The sequence below is a fragment of the Poromitra crassiceps genome, assembly GCF_964638095.1.
Source record: "Poromitra crassiceps genome assembly, chromosome: 1".
Classification (NCBI taxonomy): domain Eukaryota; kingdom Metazoa; phylum Chordata; class Actinopteri; order Beryciformes; family Melamphaidae; genus Poromitra; species Poromitra crassiceps.
In genome coordinates this window covers 120,850,394-120,871,214 of record NC_139623.1, presented here as the reverse complement: position 1 = coordinate 120,871,214, position 20,821 = coordinate 120,850,394, and the positions used below count along the sequence as shown (strand labels likewise).

At 44.2% G+C, this 20,821-nt stretch overlaps 1 protein-coding gene across 2 annotated transcripts in view; it reads right to left on the bottom strand.

The window, feature by feature from the left end:
• The window catches only part of dpysl3 (dihydropyrimidinase like 3), a gene marked incomplete at its 5' end in the record, with an annotated part of 181,146 nt that extends 160,694 nt beyond the window's left edge, over positions 1-20,452 (bottom strand). For both annotated transcript variants that reach the window (XM_083638675.1, XM_083638676.1), the window contains one exon: positions 20,120-20,452. In XM_083638675.1, the coding sequence (XP_083494801.1) occupies positions 20,120-20,452 (333 nt within the window). The remainder of the gene's footprint in view (positions 1-20,119) is intronic.
• Between the last annotated feature and the right edge of the window lie 369 nt (positions 20,453-20,821).

The window sequence follows — 20,821 nt, the reverse complement described above, 5'->3', positions numbered from 1 at the left end:
GATCACATTACAGACTGACAGCTGACAGACAGGGCAGACAGATCACATTACAGACTGACAGCTGACAGACAGGGCAGACAGATCACATTACAGACTGACAGCTGACAGACAGGGCAGACAGATCACATTACAGACTGACATCTGACAGACAGGAGAGACAGATCACATTACAGACTGACAGCTGACAGACAGGGCAGACAGATCACATTACAGACTGACAGCTGACAGACAGGGCAGAGAGATCACATTACAGACTGACATCTGACAGACAGGACAGAGAGATCACATTACAGACTGACATCTGACAGACAGGGCAGACAGATCACATTACAGACTGACAGCTGACAGACAGGGCAGACAGATCACATTACAGACTGACATCTGACAGACAGGGCAGACAGATCACATTACAGACTGACAGCTGACAGACAGGGCAGACAGATCACATTACAGACTGACAGCTGACAGACAGGGCAGACAGATCACATTACAGACTGACATCTGACAGACAGGGCAGAGAGATCACATTACAGACTGACATCTGACAGACAGGGCAGACAGATCACATTACAGACTGACATCTGACAGACAGGGCAGACAGATCACATTACAGACTGACATCTGACAGACAGGGCAGACAGATCACATTACAGACTGACATCTGACAGACAGGGCAGACAGATCACATTACAGACTGACATCTGACAGACAGGGCAGAGAGATCACATTACAGACTAACATCTGACAGACAGGGCAGACAGATCACATTACAGACTGACAGCTGACAGACAGGGCAGACAGATCACATTACAGACTGACATCTGACAGACAGGGCAGACAGATCACATTACAGACTGACATCTGACAGACAGGAGAGACAGATCACATTACAGACTGACAGCTGACAGACAGGGCAGACAGATCACATTACAGACTGACATCTGACAGACAGGGCAGACAGATCACATTACAGACTGACATCTGACAGACAGGAGAGACAGATCACATTACAGACTGACATCTGACAGACAGGGCAGACAGATCACATTACAGACTGCCAGCTGACAGACAGGGCAGACAGATCACATTACAGACTGCCAGCTGACAGACAGGGCAGACAGATCACAGATGCAGGGTGGACTCAGTCAGGTCATTAAAGTTGCCTTTAAAGTTGGTGGCTCCAAATGACAGCGAGAGGCAGTGTCGAGTCGAGTTGGACTCGGATTCAAGTCCAAGTCCTGGACACATTTTCAGGACTCGTGACTCGACTTGGACTTGCGACACTGATGACTTGGACTCGAGCATTTCTGCATTCGGTCTTGGAAGTTGGAGACGAGGACTCGGACTGGTTAATTGATAACAAATTATTTTCTTGTAGGCCCTAATTATAAATAATTATTAGAGCTGGTGCTGGTTTAATATGCTTATTTCACCCTGGGGGCTCTGATGAGAAGCAATGATGACATGGATGCTGAAACACTGTTCAACTGTTTACTTAAGTTAAGGCGGTCACAGAATGTACAGTGGATGACAGGTGCAGATGGAGCGAGATGAAACGAGGTCTTGACTCAGGCTGTTGTACCCCATCAGTGGAAGGCAAGGCTGCTCCTAATATGTCACTAACAGGCCATGTGACTTCAAACAACCAATGAGAATGCAAACTAAGCTGTTAAGCTCGGACAACATCACAAGTCTCACTGATGCTTGTCTGGTATACAAGATCCTCCATGGTCTTGCTCCACCTCCACTTAATGACTTTTTCTCAGTGAGCAGCAGACTCACTAGATCTGTTGCATTAGGCAACCTCACCATACCTCTCAGGAAAAGTTCATTTGGCCAGTCAGCCTTCTGTGTGAGAGCTGTCCACCTCTGGAACTCCATACCGTCACACATTCGCAATATCAATACATTCAAATCTTTCAAACACACCATGAAAACATGGTTAAAAGACAATCAGGTGTGTGAACACAACTAACCCATGTCTGTCTGCTTGCCTGCATGTTGCTAAATTGTACATGTTGCATATAATTGTTATTGCCTATCTGACCCCCCCCCCCCCCCCCCCCCCTTCTCCTCTCTTGTCATGATGTTGCATGGATGCTTTGTCTACCTTCATGGTTGTTTGGCTGCATCTCTGTCTGCTTGTGTGTCTGCCCGGCTGCATCGTCTGTTTGCCTGCATGTATAAAGCCTATGCTTGTACTGTAATGGGCTTGCTTGTGCATGCTTCTACTATGTGCTGCTTATTATTAACTGCCTGTATTTACACTGTCTTCCACTTTTTTACCTGCTTGTTCGCCTGCATGCATGAAGCCTAACCCTGTGCTGTGCTGTGATGTCATGTGCTTGTGCTTTTATTATGTACTGCTTATTATTCATTGCTTGTCTTTTGTCGTTGTTGTTGTTGTTTTTCTCCCACCACCAAAAGACATGTATGTTAGGTTAATACTCCTGTCAGTGCCCCTGACCAAGGTACTGGCAAAAGAACTGGAGTTGGTCCCCGGGCGCTGCACTGCGGCTGCCCACTGCTCCTAGTTCTAGGAAGGTTCCTAGTAGAGGATGGGTCAAATGCAGAGAATGAATTTCCCCATGGGGATAAATAAAGGATAACTTAACTGAATCTATATATATATATATATATATATATATATATATATATATATATATATATATATCAGTTTCTAGGTTATTCCTAAGGCGTGGCGCAGAGCAGGGGGAATCTTCATTCCTAAAGAAAGGGACTCGTTAGAGATAAGTCAGTTTAGACCTATCAGTCTACTTAATGTTGAAGGGAAGGTTTTCTTTAGTGTTGTGGCACAGAGGCTGTCTAGTTATCTAGAAAAGAATAGGCTAATAGATACTTCGGTGCAAAAGGCTGCAATTCCCGGCTTCTCCGGGTGCTTAGAGCACACCAGCATGATCTGGCACCAAATCCAGTCAGCTAGGCGTGAGAAGAGAGACCTGCATGTAGTATTCTTGGACCTGGCTAATGCTTTCGGGTCAGTGCCGCATAGTCTGTTATGGGAGGCCTTTGATTTCTTTAGAGTGCCAGGTAGATAGATAGATAGATAGATATTTTTATTTCTGTGTCATGCACCATATTCAAGGTGCCCAGCCCGTCTGGGCTTACAAGACACAAATCATTCAAGTTCAACAATACAAACAAATCAACAAACAAGCTACAAAACGCTCAAACATAAACAAGACAGAGTTATATATTCAGATGAACAGCTTCTCCATTCTGAGTTTCCAAGCCCTCCCAATAAACCTGGCCAAACTGAAGACTTCATCTCTGAACAACCATTCCAACTTCGCATCATCTCCTGACCAAAATAGTTCCGTTTTCTTATTTTGCATTAACTGAAATAGAGATAATCTTGGTTCCTCATATAGCGTACAATGAAACAAAAAATGAAATTCATCTTCCACAACACCTAATTCACATACAGTACAAAGTCTCTCCTCCTCAGCAATAGAATTGAACCTGCCAACCTCAATAGCCAAAGGGAGGGTACCCGTTCTCAACTGGGCACATAAAGATCTTCTGGATCTATCCAGGGGTAAAGTAACATAGGGTTCTGGAGTGAACATATTTTTAATTTGAACATATGTTCTAAGTTTTGGTTTGAGCCAGATGTCATTGGCCCATTTTTCTTTATAATCAAGAAATAGCCTATGTTTAATATAGCGAACACTACAGCGTAAACTGTTTCTGAAAATAAATTGCTGATCAGCTTCCCTGAACACATCATTAATATCATTACACCATGGATACTTATGTGCTTTATCCCAGTGAAACACTTGTTTTGCAACTCTACTCTCTGGCATATTAGATAGACGGTTCCACAATCTCAACATTTCACCTTTTTGTTTGATCAAACAAGGCTCCCAACCCATATCCCCTTGAAAAGCCAACACAGGTGTAAATTTATGTACCCCCAGAAAACATCGGATTGCACGATTTTGGATGGCATTCACCTTAGAAAATTCCTTTCTTCCCCAAACTCCAGCTGCATAAAACAAAACTGGTGACACACATGCATCATAAAGCTTTGAAAATGTAGCATAACCAAGATTTTTACAAGTTTTCACTTTACTTATTACTGAACCCAGGGCTCTACCAGCAGTGTCGGCCAACACACTGACGCCCTCTTCAAACGTAGAAAATTCATCAAAAGTAAAACCCAGATATTTATATGAACTGGTATATGCCAATGACATAGCTCCAACATGAAAATCAAAAATGCTTCTCCTTGTACCTGATTTCCGGAAATGTACAATTTGAGTTTTTTCTCTATTAACTAATAATCTCCATTTCCTACTCCAAAGATGAACAACATTTAACATAATCTGCAGCTCTTTCTCATTCCCTGCTAGGAGAATTATATCATCTGCGTACAACAAAACATTCAAATTCATATCACCGATTTGCAGACCAAGATTTTTCATTTTAATTTGTTGGGCTAAATCATTAATAAACAAAGCAAAGAGGGTAGGGGAAAGAACGTCACCCTGTTTGACCCCAAGTGGGGTAGAAAACCACCCTGTTTTCATATCGTTTACCTGCACACAGGCAACCGGGGATTTATACAAAGCTTTAATTGCTTTATAGAATTTCCCATCCACACCAGCTGAAATAAGTTTAAACTCCATTAAATCCCTGTCGACACAATCAAACGCTTTCTGAAAATCAATAAAACAAACAAAAGTGGATTTCCCCTCCGAAATCCTAGCTCTAATGACTGTATTCACAGAGTAAATATGATCTAAACAGGACCTGTGTTTTCTGAATCCGTTCTGCTCCTCCACAAGTATATTTTCAGTCTCTAGAAACTGAGACAGCCTGGTGTTTAAGATGTTAGAGTACAACTTATAAACAGTACTTAAAAGGCTAATGCCCCTGTAGTTAAGTGGGACTCTGGGGTCATTTTTGGATGATTTAGGGATTGGTTTAATGATTGATTTATACCAGTCCGATGGAACAATACCACTGTCAAAACATGCTTGGAAGAGACAAGTCAAAAACGGCAACAACTTGGGAGCTTTTAAAACTTCATTAGAAAGACCCTCAATACCAGTTGCTTTACGAAATTTAGCTTTTTTCACAGCCTCTCGAACTTCCTCTAAGGTAACCTCAGAATTCAAAAAAGGGTTTGGAACATAATTTGCCTGCTCAGACTTCTCTTCCAATGTATTTTTTATTTCACATGTTTGTTTAAAAAACATTTCATCAAATACATCTGGGATATTGTTCCTTGAAAATAAATCCGCAAAATCATGTTCCCATGTATTCAGCACAAGGGCAGTTTTATGCTCAAGTTCTCCATTTTCTAAAACAATTTCCATGGGGATTTTAGAATCTTTCCTAGGGCCCAATTTATTTATCTCCCTCCAGAAGATTTGAGGGTTATTAGTTTGTAAATGCTCCAAATTAAGTGCATAACCTCGATCAAATCTCCTTTTAAAAAACCGCAATTTTTTATCAAAAAGCACCTGGCATTGCTTAAATTCTTTTTTAGAGCTTAATCTTTGGGAATGGGACTTGCTCTTGAGAAACCGCTTCTCTGCAGATTTAAGATGTTTCCATAATTTATCCAGTTCACCATTCCAATAGGGTTTCTTTTCCTTACATTTCTTAGCTCTAGACATATTGTTTTTTACAATCAGGTGAGTGTCCATTTCTTTATATAACATATCACAAAACAAACCATATAGTCTATCAATATTAACCTGATTTTTTTGACATGATAAAAGATTATCAATAAGCTGTATCAGAGCGAGACAACACATATCAGAGGACAAAAAGTTTTCTGGGAAATTCCTCTGTCTACTTTTCGTTTGATTAGCATGCAATTCCAAAGGAGAGGTAGGCTCATCAGAGTGATAACTGTCAACAGAAAATTTTAAAGAAAGCAAAGAATGATCTGGCAATCTACATTTATCACCAATTAGACCTGTACACTCAGGCCCTATATTTTCCGCCAGTTCAAGAGATGTAAACACCTTAAAATCAACACAATTCCTAAAGCAATCATGGGGTGTTATGATGTAGTCCACAACTGCTTTTCCCTTAGGTGAGACAGAAGTGAAGTTATCATTTGATGGGGATAATCTGCCATTTAGAACACAGCATTTGGAGTCTTTTAAGAATTCAAGCAGACTTTCCCCATGTTTATTCATCACAGTGTCTAGAGCAGTTCTAGGTTCAATACCATCGATGTCCGGGATGCAATCTTCCCTGTTCGAGATGCGGCTGTTGAAATCACCGCACAGGTAGACCGCATATACTACCGCCAGGTAGTATAAATAGCTTAGTTAAAGCCTACTTCTTAGATATTCAACTCTGCTTTACCACAGCAGAGTACACTACAGCTTGGCAGCAGCTGGAGATAGACATTATGGCAGGGTGTACAATTTCCCCATTAGCTTTTACCATGGCAATGGAGATCATTATTAGGGCTTCAAAATGGGTAGTGGGTGGAGAAAGGCTGCAGGGAGGGCTGCGGCTCCCTCCAATTAGGGCATACATCAGGGATACTCAACTTGCTTTGCCCGGGGGCCACTTTCGTGAAATGATAGAAGGCCAGGGGCCAGTTAATAAACAAACAATATACATTTTTCTGTAGCGGATTGTAGGTTTTTGGGGTGTCAGCCGGAGTTTAGTCTGACAATGTTGTGCACACCGAATAGTTAGTTAGGTTAAGTTAGTTAGGTTAAGTACATACATAAGTGCCTGGGTAGCGAGCAGACGGCAGTATTTGACAATTTAGCAGCTAAATCATAGATTATTGAAAGATATTCTATATTCCAGACTGAAATGCTATAACAGAAGTGGAGTATTGGCCAGAATCACATTAACATTTGGACACTTATTCAGCGGGTATCTTGCATGTTGCGTTCAGGTGCACTGTAAAAAAAAAAGGCAAGCTGAGTATCACTGGCATACGACTATGACGTCAACTGCTCCATGTACTAGCAGATTGTTGGATAAGTTAAATAGTAATCTGCAGTGGGCTAGAATGAAAGTGAAGCCAAGTAAGTCCAGGAGTATTTCAATCATTAAAGGGAGGGTAGTAGGTAAGAAGTTTGTTATAAATGATGAGGTGGTGCCTACAGTGTTAGAGAAACCAGTCAAGAGTTTGGGAAGATGGTATGATGCAAGTCTCAGTGATAAGGGACAGTTTGAGGAGGTGAGGCAGGAAATGATTCAAGGTATTTCAAGTATAGACAAGTCAGGGCTCCCAGGAAAGTTAAAGTTGTGGTGTTTGCAGTTTGGATTGTTGCCTCGGTTGATGTGGCCACTGACAATATATGAGGTTCCCCTTTCAAAGGTAGAAAAGCTAGAAAGGATGATTAACTCATTCATTAGAAAATGGCTCGGAGTCCCACTCTGCCTAAGCAGTGCAGCCTTATATGGGAAAGGCATATTGGAATTGACATTATCTAGCCTGACAGAGGAGTTCAAGTGTGCTAAGGTTAGACTGGAAATGACTCTCACTCAGTCAAAGGATCCAGTGGTTAGGAGTGTAGCACCCACAGTTAAAACAGGGAGGAAGTGGAACCCAAAGGAGGCAGTACAGCAAGCACAGTCAGCTCTTAAGACACAGGGATATCATAGGCCAGGTGCAGCACGGGCGTGGAGGCTTAGGGTTGTGCATAGGGAAACCTGTGTGGAACAAGGCATCAGTAATATAAAAGAGGAAGATGGTAGTTGAAGAAGTACATAGGCAAGAGGAGGCAGTAAGATGTACTAAGGCAGTGTCGGAGACAAAGCAAGGACAGTGGGTGAACTGGGAGAGTGTCGAGAAGAGAAAGTTGAAGTGGAGAGAGTTATGGAGCATGGAGGCCAGCAGAATTAGATTTATTCTAGGGGCTACTTATGATGTGCTGCCATCTCCCCAGAACCTAAATCAGTGGTTGGGCGAGGATGGTGCCTGCCCGTTGTGTTCTGATGTATGTACACTGAGGCATATACTGTCAGGGTGTAAGGTCAGTCTCTCCCAGGGGCGATACACCTGGCGTCACAACCAGGTGTTGAAATGTTTGGCAGCTGCAGTTGAGGAAAAGCGGCTAGAAGTAAATTCTCTAGTTGCTAGCAAAGAGACTAGACAGATCAAATTTGTACGTGAGGGAGAAAGGATTAGACCAATTAAGGTCAGGCACAAGTTAGGGCAGCTAAGTGTAGGTGGAGCCTGGGAAATGAGGGTTGACTTGAATGAACAGCTAGTCATCCCAGCATATATAGTTAGCACCCGGCTACGTCCAGACTTGTTACTGTGGTCTGAGGTAGAGAAGATAGTTTATTTTATCGAACTCACAGTCCCCTGGGAAGATCGAGTTGAGGAGGCTTATGAGCGCAAGAAAGCTAGGTATGCTGAAATGGCAGCAGAGGCAGAGCAGCGAGATTGGAGGGCTCGAGTGCGGCCTGTAGAGGTGGGCTGCCGTGGTTTTGTGGCAAAGTCTGTTATTGCCCTACTAACTGAGTTGGGCATTCGGGGACGGAGCCTGAAGCTTGTGGTTAGCAACATGTCTCAGGCAGCAGAACGAGCAAGTGAATGGCTGTGGCTAAGGAGGAAACATGCTAGCTGGGGAGCTCGCTAAGGTAAGATTGATTGTTTGTTGTTGGTCATGATTGACGGTCCGCATCAACAGGGCTGATTCATTGACAGTGGTGGTGTAGTTAAGAATGTCATACCGAACCGACCTGGATAGCTAGGCTTAGATGGTGAGGTAATATGCAGTTTTGCGGTGGTAGCATGGGTCTTCTTGAGGTGTCGTGGGCCTAACTTTACGAAACATCGGTGAAGGAAGGTGCCCACTTGAAAACCCCAATGACATGCTTCATACTGCTGTTGGCTAGGGTAGGTAACTGGTGATTTGTGTCTTGTTTATTAGTTTGTTAGCCTGTTAGCTTGTTTTATTCTGGATTGGGCTTATAAATGTGTTTTTCCTCGGATTTTGGCACAAGGGATAGTAACATCTTGTCCTGTGTATTAATTAATATATATTGTGATGTCTACAAGACATAAGTTATAATTTCATAGTGTTAATTTTCACTGCAATGTTTTTGTATTGAATTGTATATTTGTGTCAATAAAGTTAATTCAAAATTACGTCACTTCCTGTCAGCTCAGAAAATACTGATAAAGCCACATGGTAGGCAGTAGACAGGATCCATTCGCTTCCTCACTCAAGGACTGATGAATCAATGTCGTAAGTCATCATATTTCATTATTTACATCTTAAAGATCATATATTAAGCTTTATTTGATGAAAATGTGTTCAATAAGTTAAGCAGTGCCACCAAGTACTGGTACTGCATGGTGTCCACTAAGATACCATCACCTCGGAATGAGATGTTTGGAGCGGGGGAGTCTGGTGCAGCGCACAGGTCGTAGACCTGGTGAGACGAGGGAGGAACCCGGCCGGGTGGCAACCCACAGAGCCGGTCCCTCTATGTACCAGAGCCCTCTCCCTCCCCCGGTCCCGGCAGAGTAGTTCCGGAGCAGCGGATTGAGTGGCCCTGACCGCATGACCACCTTCGACCCTCCCTATAGGGCTGACCGTGGGTAGCTACTGGGACGTAAGTTGGGGCTTGGCCAGCCCCGGCTGGGTCACCTGGGCGAGGGTGTATGATGTTGCGAGACCCGAAACATCCTATGACCCCAGGGTACATCACTGAGGATACGTCCCAGTTATGCATCCATGCAATGTTTTTTTTCTTTCTTTATTAGATTAAAAAACGAATTTATAAGTATATATTTACAAGCTAGTTCATGCCTTTGCAATTGTAATTTCAGTAGAATGTGAAAATGACACAAGACTCAAGGCATTTTCTTTTCTTCTGTGTTTATTATCCTGCAGTTTTCACTCCATGTCATTGTGAAGGAGTCACCAGTAAACCTTTCTTCAAGTACTACGACGACTCTTTTCTTCATTTTGAGTGGAGTTTAGCTTCGTGTTTAGTCTGCGGTTCTGACACCCTGATGAGAACATTAAAGTGAAAACACATGAAAGAGATCAGTATTTGCAAAGCATCAAAATGGCATCCAAAAGTGAAAAATCAAGAACCTCAAAGGTAAAATCACAAGCCTCTTCATCCAGCACCGCAGGACATGCCCGGGCTAAGGCCGAAGCAGCTAAGATAAGAGCAGCGTATGCATCACAGCAACTACAACTGAAGCTAGAGTCAGCTAATAAGGATTTGGAGGCCAGCGCTAGAGACGCAGAAAAAGCAAAGAGAGATGCTGAAATACACTTTGAAAAAACAAGAATTGGTGCAGAACTAGAAGTGTTACAGCTACAATGTGAAGCAGAAGCAACAGCGGCTGAAGCACAAGTTTTGGAAATGGCAGAGGCTTTGCATGTTGTAGACGAAACTGCAACAACAGAGACTGAAAATAAGATTGAACGCACCAGTGAATATGTTTGTTCACAAAACGCCATGAAACAAGCTGCTAACTCCCCACACTCACCTGTTGCGGGCCCATCCCAAGTTTCAAGTTTTCAAGTTTCAAGTTTATTAAAGAAAAAACATCGTTGCATCACAAGATGAAATGAGATGTTTTTTTACAAGTTAGAAAACAGACAAGAATATATACAGTATAACAATAAAATGCCTACAGTACAGGGTGGAGATAACTAAAAGGATGGACAATGTGAGCACAGCCTGGAAGCCCTTGGTAAGAAGGACTGCTGGTGTCTTTTTGTGTGACTTATTGGCCCTGTGAACAATCTAGTAGTTCTCAGGCCATATTGGTGCTGTGGAGTTTTGAGGGCTCCAAGTAGGGGGTTGGACCCTTCCTCCTCCAGCATCCGCTTGAATTCTCTGGAGGTGGCTTCATCTCTCCGCTCCGCCAGGCTGGGGAATGTTCCACTTGGTAGACCCATAATACGGTTCCCATAGGGAACTGGAGGAGCGTTTCATGACACCCCCACATTCACCTGTTGAGGGCTTATCCTTTATGGAACCGGAAAGGAGCTTCATAACAACACCAAGCCAAGAAAGAAAAACAATGGCCAGAATTCAATCCCAGTGGAAATGGTCAACCATACCTACCTCAACTTGCGAATGAAAACATTCAACCATACACTCCTGAACGTATGAATGTTCACGCTCAGCCGTATATCCCGAAACAAGCTTCTCCAGTCATCCCAACATCTGTAGCAGAACCCTTGGCACAGTACTTAGCCAGACGAGATCTCACAAACTCAAGTCTGTACCAATTTGATGACAAACCTGAAAACTACCGCGTATGGTATGCCTCATTCACCAATACAATAAGTGATATTAATTTAAGTGCAGCCCAGCAACTTGACCTCATGACAAAGTGGCTTGGCAAGGAGTCATGTGAATATGTAAAGCGCACTACACAAAGCATGGGAGCGTCTCCGTGAGTGGCGCCCCAGAGATTATGGAGAAGTCACTTTTTCAACATCTGGAGAATTTCCCAAGGCTCACCAACAGAGACCATGTCAAGCTCCGTGAGCTAGGTGACTTGCTGACCGAGATCCTCGGTGCCAAAGAAGATGGCTACCTCACAGGTCTGGCATATTTGGACACCTCACGAGGCATCTCACCAATCACAGAGAAATTGCCTTTTGGACTTTAAGAAAAATGGCTGTCCTCTGGCTCGAGATACAAAGAAGAGAACAATGGTCGCTTCCCACCCTTTGAATACTTCTGCAGAGCTGTGTGCTCTGAACAGCTCTGTAATTGTATACACTTTAAGCTTTTTCCAAGCCACCGTTTCAACCTACTTTTTATATACACATCGTTTTAACGGTTTTATCTGCTTCGGAGAAAGCCTGTTGTGATCGGTTGCCTGGATCGTCCGTTCTTTACCAACTACTGAAACTTGCCGAATCCCCATTCAACTCAGCGGGCCCAGTTTTTGGGCCCGTATCGGTAAGTTTCACTCCCTGTCCCTGGATGACCTGCATTTGATGCTATCTCTGCTCATGCCAAAACACCGCTGTGGACTCCCGTTGTGGAGTCCTCGCGTGTACGTTTATGCTGCCTCTGCCTTGCTACACTGCCCATAACGCTAAACCAGATACTGGATTTCATTACACACCATCTGTTGCTGCCGTAGTTGTTTATCTCTGTTTCAGCTATCGTCTGATCCCAGCATTGCCACTCACCTCCTCATCCGGGTGTGATCACTGTCTTCAGCTGACCCAAACCCGCCGTTGATGGTCTGGCAATCTCCAGGCTCCAGTCAATCTCAGCAGCATTCTGGTGTCGATAGCTAGCTAGCTAGCTAGCATGTTACGCTAGACAGTTAGCCCAGTAGCAGGCTAGCTACCGGGTTAGCCCTTCTGCTGCATTCTCCCCCGCTCCAAATAACGGCCACCTGGAGCCTCATTCGTCCCTCTGTTATTGCACGGAACACTATTTTCTGGATTTTCTGGATTCTACTCTACCGTGACCTGCCCTAGTATTTAGCTGTGTGCTACAACTTCTCCCCCCGGCTCCTGCCCACCCCACAAGCGTGAGTCTACAGTCCAGCCGATTGAGGACCCACATCAGTGGTCAGGGCCAACTGTCCTGGTCGGCCGCGCGGGGCCTGTTCCAAAGGCGGATATTTTTATTTTTAATTGTAATTGTAATTGTAATTGTAATTTTAATTTTAATTTTAATTTTATTTAATTTTATTTAATTTTATTTTATTTTATTTTATTTTATTTTATTTTATTTTATTTTATTTTTATTTTTATTTTTATTTTTATTTTTTTCCTTTAGTGTCTGTGTTGTGTTTGGATGTAAACATGCACTTCTTCACAAAATCCCCTACGGCTTTTTGGGCCACATTGTTGTTAATTTGTTTGCATACTCTGGCCCAGTCTCCTGGTCTTGCCAACGGGCATTTCCACAGGCCAGCCATAACTTCCCATGGTGGTGGTGGCACGTTGGACTTCAGTCTACTGCCCAGAGATGCCCCCTCTTTCTGGATTACTAAGAACACAGGTCTTCCTAGAATGTCTGTGTCTTGCTCTCCACTATGCTCATTTATTCTATTGCAACAACTTACTGACCCTTCTCTCCTAACTCCTGCTAAACCCTCTAAGAAACCAAACAATCTAAGGCAATGTTATGGCTCTATTCTAAGGCGCATTTTAATCATTCTCATGCTATTTATCTCTGGTAATGTACATCCCAACCCAGGTCCTGCTATTGACAATCATGCTGCTTCTAATCTGTCATTTATTGATTTTTGTGATCGCAAGTCTCTGGGTTTCTTACACATTAATATCCGTAGCCTATTACCCAAAATTGACCTGCTAAAATCATGGGTTCACACTGCTACTCCTGACGTTCTAGCTATCTCTGAATCATGGTTAAGAAAAAGCGTTTCCAACCTAGACATCTCTTTACCAGGTTATAATGTCTTTCGCCAGGACAGAGCCACTAAAGGAGGTGGTGTAGTTCTATTTGTTAAGGACCACTTGCAATGCTCTATTTTACTGTCAAAATCTGTTGCTAAGCAATTTGAACTACTAGTGTTAAAGATCAAACTGTCTGCTAACTTCTCTCTCTGTGTTGCTGTCTGCTATAGACCACCCTCTGCCCCAGCCTGCACTCTAGCTGCACTTAGCAAGCTCCTGGCCCCTCACATCTCCTCTGAGTTTGTGCTCCTGGGTGATCTAAACTGGGACATGACCAACCCCCCGGACACAATCACACAACAATTTGATGCTTTAAACCTTTCTCAAATCATATCCGAGCCGACTAGCCACAATCTGAAATCTCCTTCATCTGCCACACTGATTGATGTCATCCTCACTAACGCCCCATCTAACTATAAATCTGGTGTCTTCAGTCAAGATCTGAGTGATCACTGTGCCATTGCCTGCATCGGCTCTGGCTCCTCGGTCAAACGACCACCAGTGTTCGTTACTAAGCGTTCCCTGAAAAAGTTTGACTTGGAAGCCTTTCTCCACGATGTAGCCGCTGAGAACTGGGACAAACTCTCTCACCACTATTGATGCCGCCTGGTCTTACCTCAAGATTACCTTTAGCCGGGTCATCAATAAACATGCCCCACTTAAAAAAACTACGGATTAAGGATCGCTTCAGCCCTTGGTTTTCCCATGACTTGGCTGTACTAATCCGTCAAAAGAACACCTTATGGCGGAAAGCTCGTTCCTCCCAGTCTCCTGTCGACTGGCTTGCCTTTAGGCAGTGTAGAAATAAATCAACTCAGGCTGTCAGGAAAGCCAAAATCAGCCACTTCTTGGACAAACTTTCAACCTGTGGCTCTGATGCCAAGAAGTTTTGGAAGACGGTCAAATCTATGGAGAACAAGCTCTCTTCTCCTCATCTTCCCAATGCGATGACATTTGGTGACACTGTTGTCACTGATAAGTCTCGCATGGCCTCGCTCTTCAATCATAATTTTGTTAACTCGGCCCATGTCTTCATGGCCATGCCCCCCTCTGCTGTTTCGTTGCAGTCTCCTCTTTCTCCTCCCAGCTCTGGTGCCAGCTCTGGTGCCTTCTCCTTCAAACCCATCTTGACCTCAGAGGTTTTAGAGGAGCTCACCAAGCTGGACTCAAACAAGTCAGCTGGCTCTGATGGTCTCGAGCCCATGTTTTTAAAAGCTGCTGCTCATATCATTGCCGTCCCCATCACGCGGCTTTTTAACTTGTCTCTTGAGCTGTCTCTCTTTCCTACTGACTGGAAATCTGCACTGGTCTTCCCGCTCTTTAAAGGTGGCTCTGGCTCTGACCCCAACTGCTATAGGCCTATCTCCATCTTGCCCTGCTTGGCCAAGGTCTTGGAGAGGCTGGTTCATAATCAGCTCAGCCACTTCATGGCCTCAAACAACATCCTGACCAACTTGCAGTCCGGGTTCCGGCCGGGGCACGGGTGCATCACAGCTACCCTGAAAGTCCTGGATGACATCACTTCCCTGGACTCCAAGCAGGTCTGCATCGCTGCCTTTATTGATTTAGCTAAAGCTTTCGACTCAGTGAACCATTCCATCCTCTTACAGAGGCTCTCCAGCATTGGCCTCTCACCAAAATCATGCAAATGGTTTGCCAGTTACCTTGCTAACCATGCTCAGCAGGTGAAGTCAGAAAGCATCTTGTCCGACCCTCTTACCATCTCTAAAGGGGTGCCTCAAGGCTCCATCTTGGGCCCTTTGCTTTTCTCCATCTACATCAATGATGTAGCCAAGGCTGCTGGAAATTCACTGATCCACCTGTATGCCGACGACACCATCCTGTATTCAACGGGCCCTTCTCTCCACTCTGCGGCATCCACCCTTCAACTCAGTCTCACCAATATTGAGCAGTCATTTCACAGCCTCCATCTGCTTCTTAATTCCAAGAAGACGAAATGTATTCTTTTATTATCCTGCAGTTTTCACTCCATGTCATTGTGAAGGAGTCACCAGTAAACCTTTCTTCAAGTTTCTACCTTTCTATGACGACTCTTTTCTTCATTTTGAGTGGAGTTTAGCTTCGTGTTCAGTCTGACACCCTGATGAGAACATTAAATATATATATATATATATATATATATATATATATATATATATATATATATATATATATATATATATAGCGCGTTAATCGCTATTTTGTCCCTTCGTCGCATATACAGAGCAGGAGAGAAGATGCAGCGATACAACTGGTGAAGGCATGACACACACGCACAACACCCACTACATGACATGCTCCCACAAGACACAGCCAAATGCACCAACAGGGTGCTGCGGAACAGTCAGCTGATCACAAGCTTCCAGGCTGGGACAGCCCGCCTGAGAACAGCAACCACTGCTGTTGGGGGGGAGGGGCGGGGGGGCGGGGGGGAGTGCAAGAATAAAATGAACTCAACTACTATACTAAATATCCAGCACTATGTAGTCTGTTTGGTATCTGAATGGATGAAGTAAACAACATCACCTTTCTGGCATTCTAAGGAAACTACAATAAACATGACCCACTAGGATTTGAAGCACAGCAGCTGCTGATCCCAGGCCAGAGCTGAGGTAAGACTGAAGACAGTGTTATGCCTCCGAGCAACACACACACACACACACACACACACACACACACACACACACACACACACACTCCATTTGTATTTGATTATATTTAATTGTAATGTACTACATATTGTATTAGATCATCAAATGACATCTGGTTTGTTATGACTCACTGTATGTAACGCTTAACTCTTTCCTTCTCCTCTTGAAATCCATTTACTTGCGTGTAAAAGTCAATGGGATTTGTGTATGGGAATTTTGGTGAAATGCATGAAATAAGGTCTGTGGTTAACAAAAGTTCATGAAACAGCGCAGTTTGTGTTCAGCAGGATAATCTTCACGAATGAGGACCACTTTTATGAAGTTTGAAGCGTTTTCTGATGCTTTGAAAATCATAAACGTGGTCTTCACTTGTGAAGATTATCTTGCCGAACACAAACGTCACTGTTTCATATACTTTCATTAACCGCAGACCTTGTTTCATGCATTTAACCGAAACTCCCATACAAAAATCCCATTGACTTTTACATGCTAACGTCCAGCAGGTCTTCCGGGCTCATTCCTGCTGTACTCCATGAGCATGGGAGTTAAAGTTGCTGTCATACAGTTACAGTAGCCTATGTGCATGTGCACATACACACACTAACACACATAGGGTGTGAGAGAAACAGTAATACAGTAATAGTTTTAGTCAGTAAAACATTTTGTCCAGCAGCTGTGATTCACCAGCAGGTGCTCCAGACTAATAAAAGACTAATAAAAGAGTAGCCTGGGTAGTGTCGAGGTACAGTAAAAGCGCTCGCCTATCACCATGAGACCGGGGGTTCAACTCCCGGCAGCGGTACTTCCGGCTTGGTCAGACGTTCCTACAGACACAATTGGCCGTGTCTGCGGGTGTTAGGCTGGTGGGCTATGAGTCCGGGTCGCTGCACTATGTCTCCTGTGGTCAGGCCAACTGTTCAGGTGGAGGGGAACTGAGGGGAATAGCATGATTGATGATCATCCCACGCGCTATGTCCTGCCGGTTAAAAGCCTCGCTGTCAGGTGAAAAGAAGCGGCTGGTGACTGCACATGTATCGGAGGAAGCATGTGCTAGTCTACAACTCTCCCCAGATCGGCAGAGGGGGTGGAGCATCGACCGGGACAGCAGGGGGAATTGAGGGACAGTCTAAAGCTGTGTTCACACCGAGATATTTATTTTTCGCTCTGTCGCTTGATTCAACCCTTTGGAATCGCTCTGTCACTCTGTTTAAATCGCTCATCAACAGGCACACGAATTGACGGACATGTGGGGGCTATAACGTTACGCAATGTCATGATATTTGTCCACTACGAGCCACCGTAGATGTTTACAAGCTAAGCCTATCAGCGTGCTCCTAATGCGAGCTCCATACCGGTAGTACAGACTTCACTTCATGTCAGCTGTCAGCCTGTCAATGCGGTTTGTTGCCACACAATAAACCAGCGGTTTGTTCCAAGCCAGTGTGATCCTTGACTCGCTCTCACACGGCAGCCAATCAGCGTTGAACAGCGAGCGACTGATGCCAGCGTAATTTCGCTCGAGTTGGAATATTTCATCTGGGGCGACGAGCGTATTTTCTCCCTATCGCTCTGTCTCTGTCGCTCGGACGCCCAGCGATTTTTCTCCCGGGCGAATATCGCTCGTTTGCATTGACTTTGTATGTAAACTCGATGCCAGCGAAAAACTTTAATAGGTCGGTGTGAACGCAGCTTTAGCCTGCGCAAAATAATATAAGCTTTCTAGTTGGTTTGCTTTAGTCTTCCCTCTGACTTATTGTCTTGTTTCTCTGGCTGGATCTCTGCAATATTCTTCCAGGGTTTGACACTATAGCCACAACCCAAAAGCTGGCTGTGAATGGTAAGTCTGTCATCTCTGCCAGTTTGGCAGGGAGCCTGTTTGAGTTCAATGATTTTCTTCCTATTCTAACTTGCTAAGAAATTACATTGGCTGATGAAATCTTAAAGGTCCTATCCGTAAGTTTGGCCAGAAAATAAACGTTCACAAAGTGTTTTCTATTTACCAATGAGTGAATGTGTCGTTCCTTAACATAAAAAATAAGCCCAGCCGCGTCTCTCTGCGTTTACCCATTGCAAAGATATTGCAGGATTTTCATGCTTGTCACGGGTTATACTTTCCCGGCAAATTGGGCGAATGTGACGTTCTGCGCATTCACGAGCCTGCCTCCTCATGGCTCCGGCGGAAATACCAACGAAGAAGACGGCTAACAGGAAGTGGATAATGTTACATTCGTCGCTAGCTGCCAGCAAAAGCAAACAACAACAACACAGAATCCAGAAAAAAGTCCACACAAAATAAATAAATATTTATCTAATGAAGCCCGTCTGGCCAGACAGCAGCAATGTGACCGACATCGGGGCGAAACTAGAGTCGGGACTGTGTTTTCGGTTCATGGAGGGACCTTGCTGCTTGTAGCTACTGTAATGTGGTTTTGACCAGATAACGTTAGCTGCTTGCTAATGGATTTACCACCTGGTCAGAAACTCCCCTAACATTACCGTCTTGTGTGAAATAATGAAACAGTCGCAACTATGCCTAACGTTACTGTTATGCTTATGGTCATGGAACATTATTGTTTGACTGCAGTTAGCTGCGGTGGTGAGACTGCCTATTATAACATTAGCTTGATGCTATACGTGGCTAACTAATAGTTTTAGCTATATTTATAGAAATGACCACCAGCCCCACTAATAACCTTACCGCCTTGTGTTGATAATGAATGTAACAGTCGTAAATATGCCTGACTGTTCAGTTTGGTCAACTATTAGACGGTACCGGGGGAGAAGGCTCTGACTGCAGTTACTGTAGCTGCAGTGGGACTGCACATTAGTATAACGTTAGCTTGATGCTAATCGCGGCTAACTAATATTGATTTACATTTATATAAATTACCACCAGCCCCACTAATAACGTTACCGTCTTGTGTGGGTAATGAATGTAACAGTCGTAAATATCCCTAACGTTACTGTTATGCTTATGAAACATTGTTTGATTGTTCCGTTTGGTCAACTCCAGGCATTAGACGGTACCGTACATATAGGGGTAGCAGGGTAGTTCCTGGCTCACGGTAACGTGAATATCCTATTCATTTCCCCCGCAGCCAATGTAAGCCAAAACACGGCCAAACATGCCACAATAACGTCCGATAATTCATCCAGAATCCTTCCTGGGCATCTCGAGGCTGATCTGACCGTTACAAAGCAACCAACAGTCTGCTGTTGCCAGGCAGATGCTTGTGCGCGTGCGAGTATGGTGCCCACGCGTCCTGCAGTTACTCTAATGGCCACCAGTGTCAGTAATAGTTAGAACTTACGTATAGGACCTTTAATGCTGGTCAATGACAAAGATATTTCATGCTCTGTGTGCTTCCATGACTGGACATTAAGGTACCACAATGTGGTTAAATTACCACAGCTATATTTTAACTGTATAAAACACGTTCTATATTCCTCAGTAATCAATTAGCAAACTTGTAGGCTACTGTAGCCTATATCCCTCCACAGCATGTGTTTTAGTCTGTGACACATGACAGATCCTACACACGACACAATCTAGCAGTCTCTTCCATTATTCAGCAGTGCATCCATATGCTGGCATAAACCCAGCTGTTAAAGTGGATACGTTTACATGATGTAAGCTTTCATTATGAGGATGAATGGACAGACTTTGACATTTATTTAGACATAGGCTCCCCCACTATTTGACAACAGCATGTGTCAACAATTAGGCTACAGTGCTAATTAGCAGTTTCAGACTTGTGTTTTGTCAGACAGGATGAACTCATGGAGCTTTTCACTGCACAAAAAATAGTATAGGCTAATAAACTGTATTTGTAGGCTACAACTCTTTTCTAAATCAAAGTTTATAACGTAGGCTACTATTTTAACAAACAAATAGCCTACATGTCACAGTAAAATAAGTCCAAAATAAGAGGGAAACCCACGATTTAAAAAAGATGAGATGAAAAGGTAAAACCAATGCAACAGTGAAAATAACAGCCACGACAGTGACGCACAACGTTGAAACCACTCCTGTAATTTGTATGATGCAGCCAGTCAGGCAAAAAGTAATTGTTTCCTTACCTTGTCATCTCCCAGGTTCTGCAGGACTTCCTTCCCACCGGGGGTTTTGATCTCAACGCGCGGTGAGTGTCTCCCCTGATGACTCTCCACAGCCGGGAAGCAGCCGTCAGTCTGGACGGGGGTGTCCCGCTTGGCGGTCCTCGGGGTGCGGGAGCCCCTCTGGCCGACGCTCAGGGCATCAAAGTCTATGGTCTTGCTCTCGTACGCACCCTCCACGCTGCAGAACAAGCCGCCGTGTTTCTGCCGGGCCACCTGGTCGGCCGTGCCGGGCCGGGCTAAGTACACCGGCAACTCATCCTCCCGGTCCCACTTCCCCCTGCGCTCTGCTGCCATGCCCGACCCGAGAGACAGACCCGCTGACTGACCGAGGAAGCAGCGCTGGAGTGCCGTGTGTGTGTGTGTGTGTGTGTGTGTGTGTGTGTGCGTGCTGAGAGGCTGAGTTAAAGCAGAGGTGGCACTATAGTGTGATGCCCCAGCCAGCCCGTCCAGGTCCCTTGACAGGCAGAGCAGATAGATAGATAGATAGATAGATAGATAGATAGATAGATAGATAGATAGATAGATAGATAGATAGATAGATAGATAGATAGGCTATAGCGTTTCAGAACCATGTGTTTCTCTCTCACCCATCCTCATTTATTCACACCCATGCGGAATAGATTGGGGACTATGTGGGAGTTTGAGAATTATTGATTAGCTACG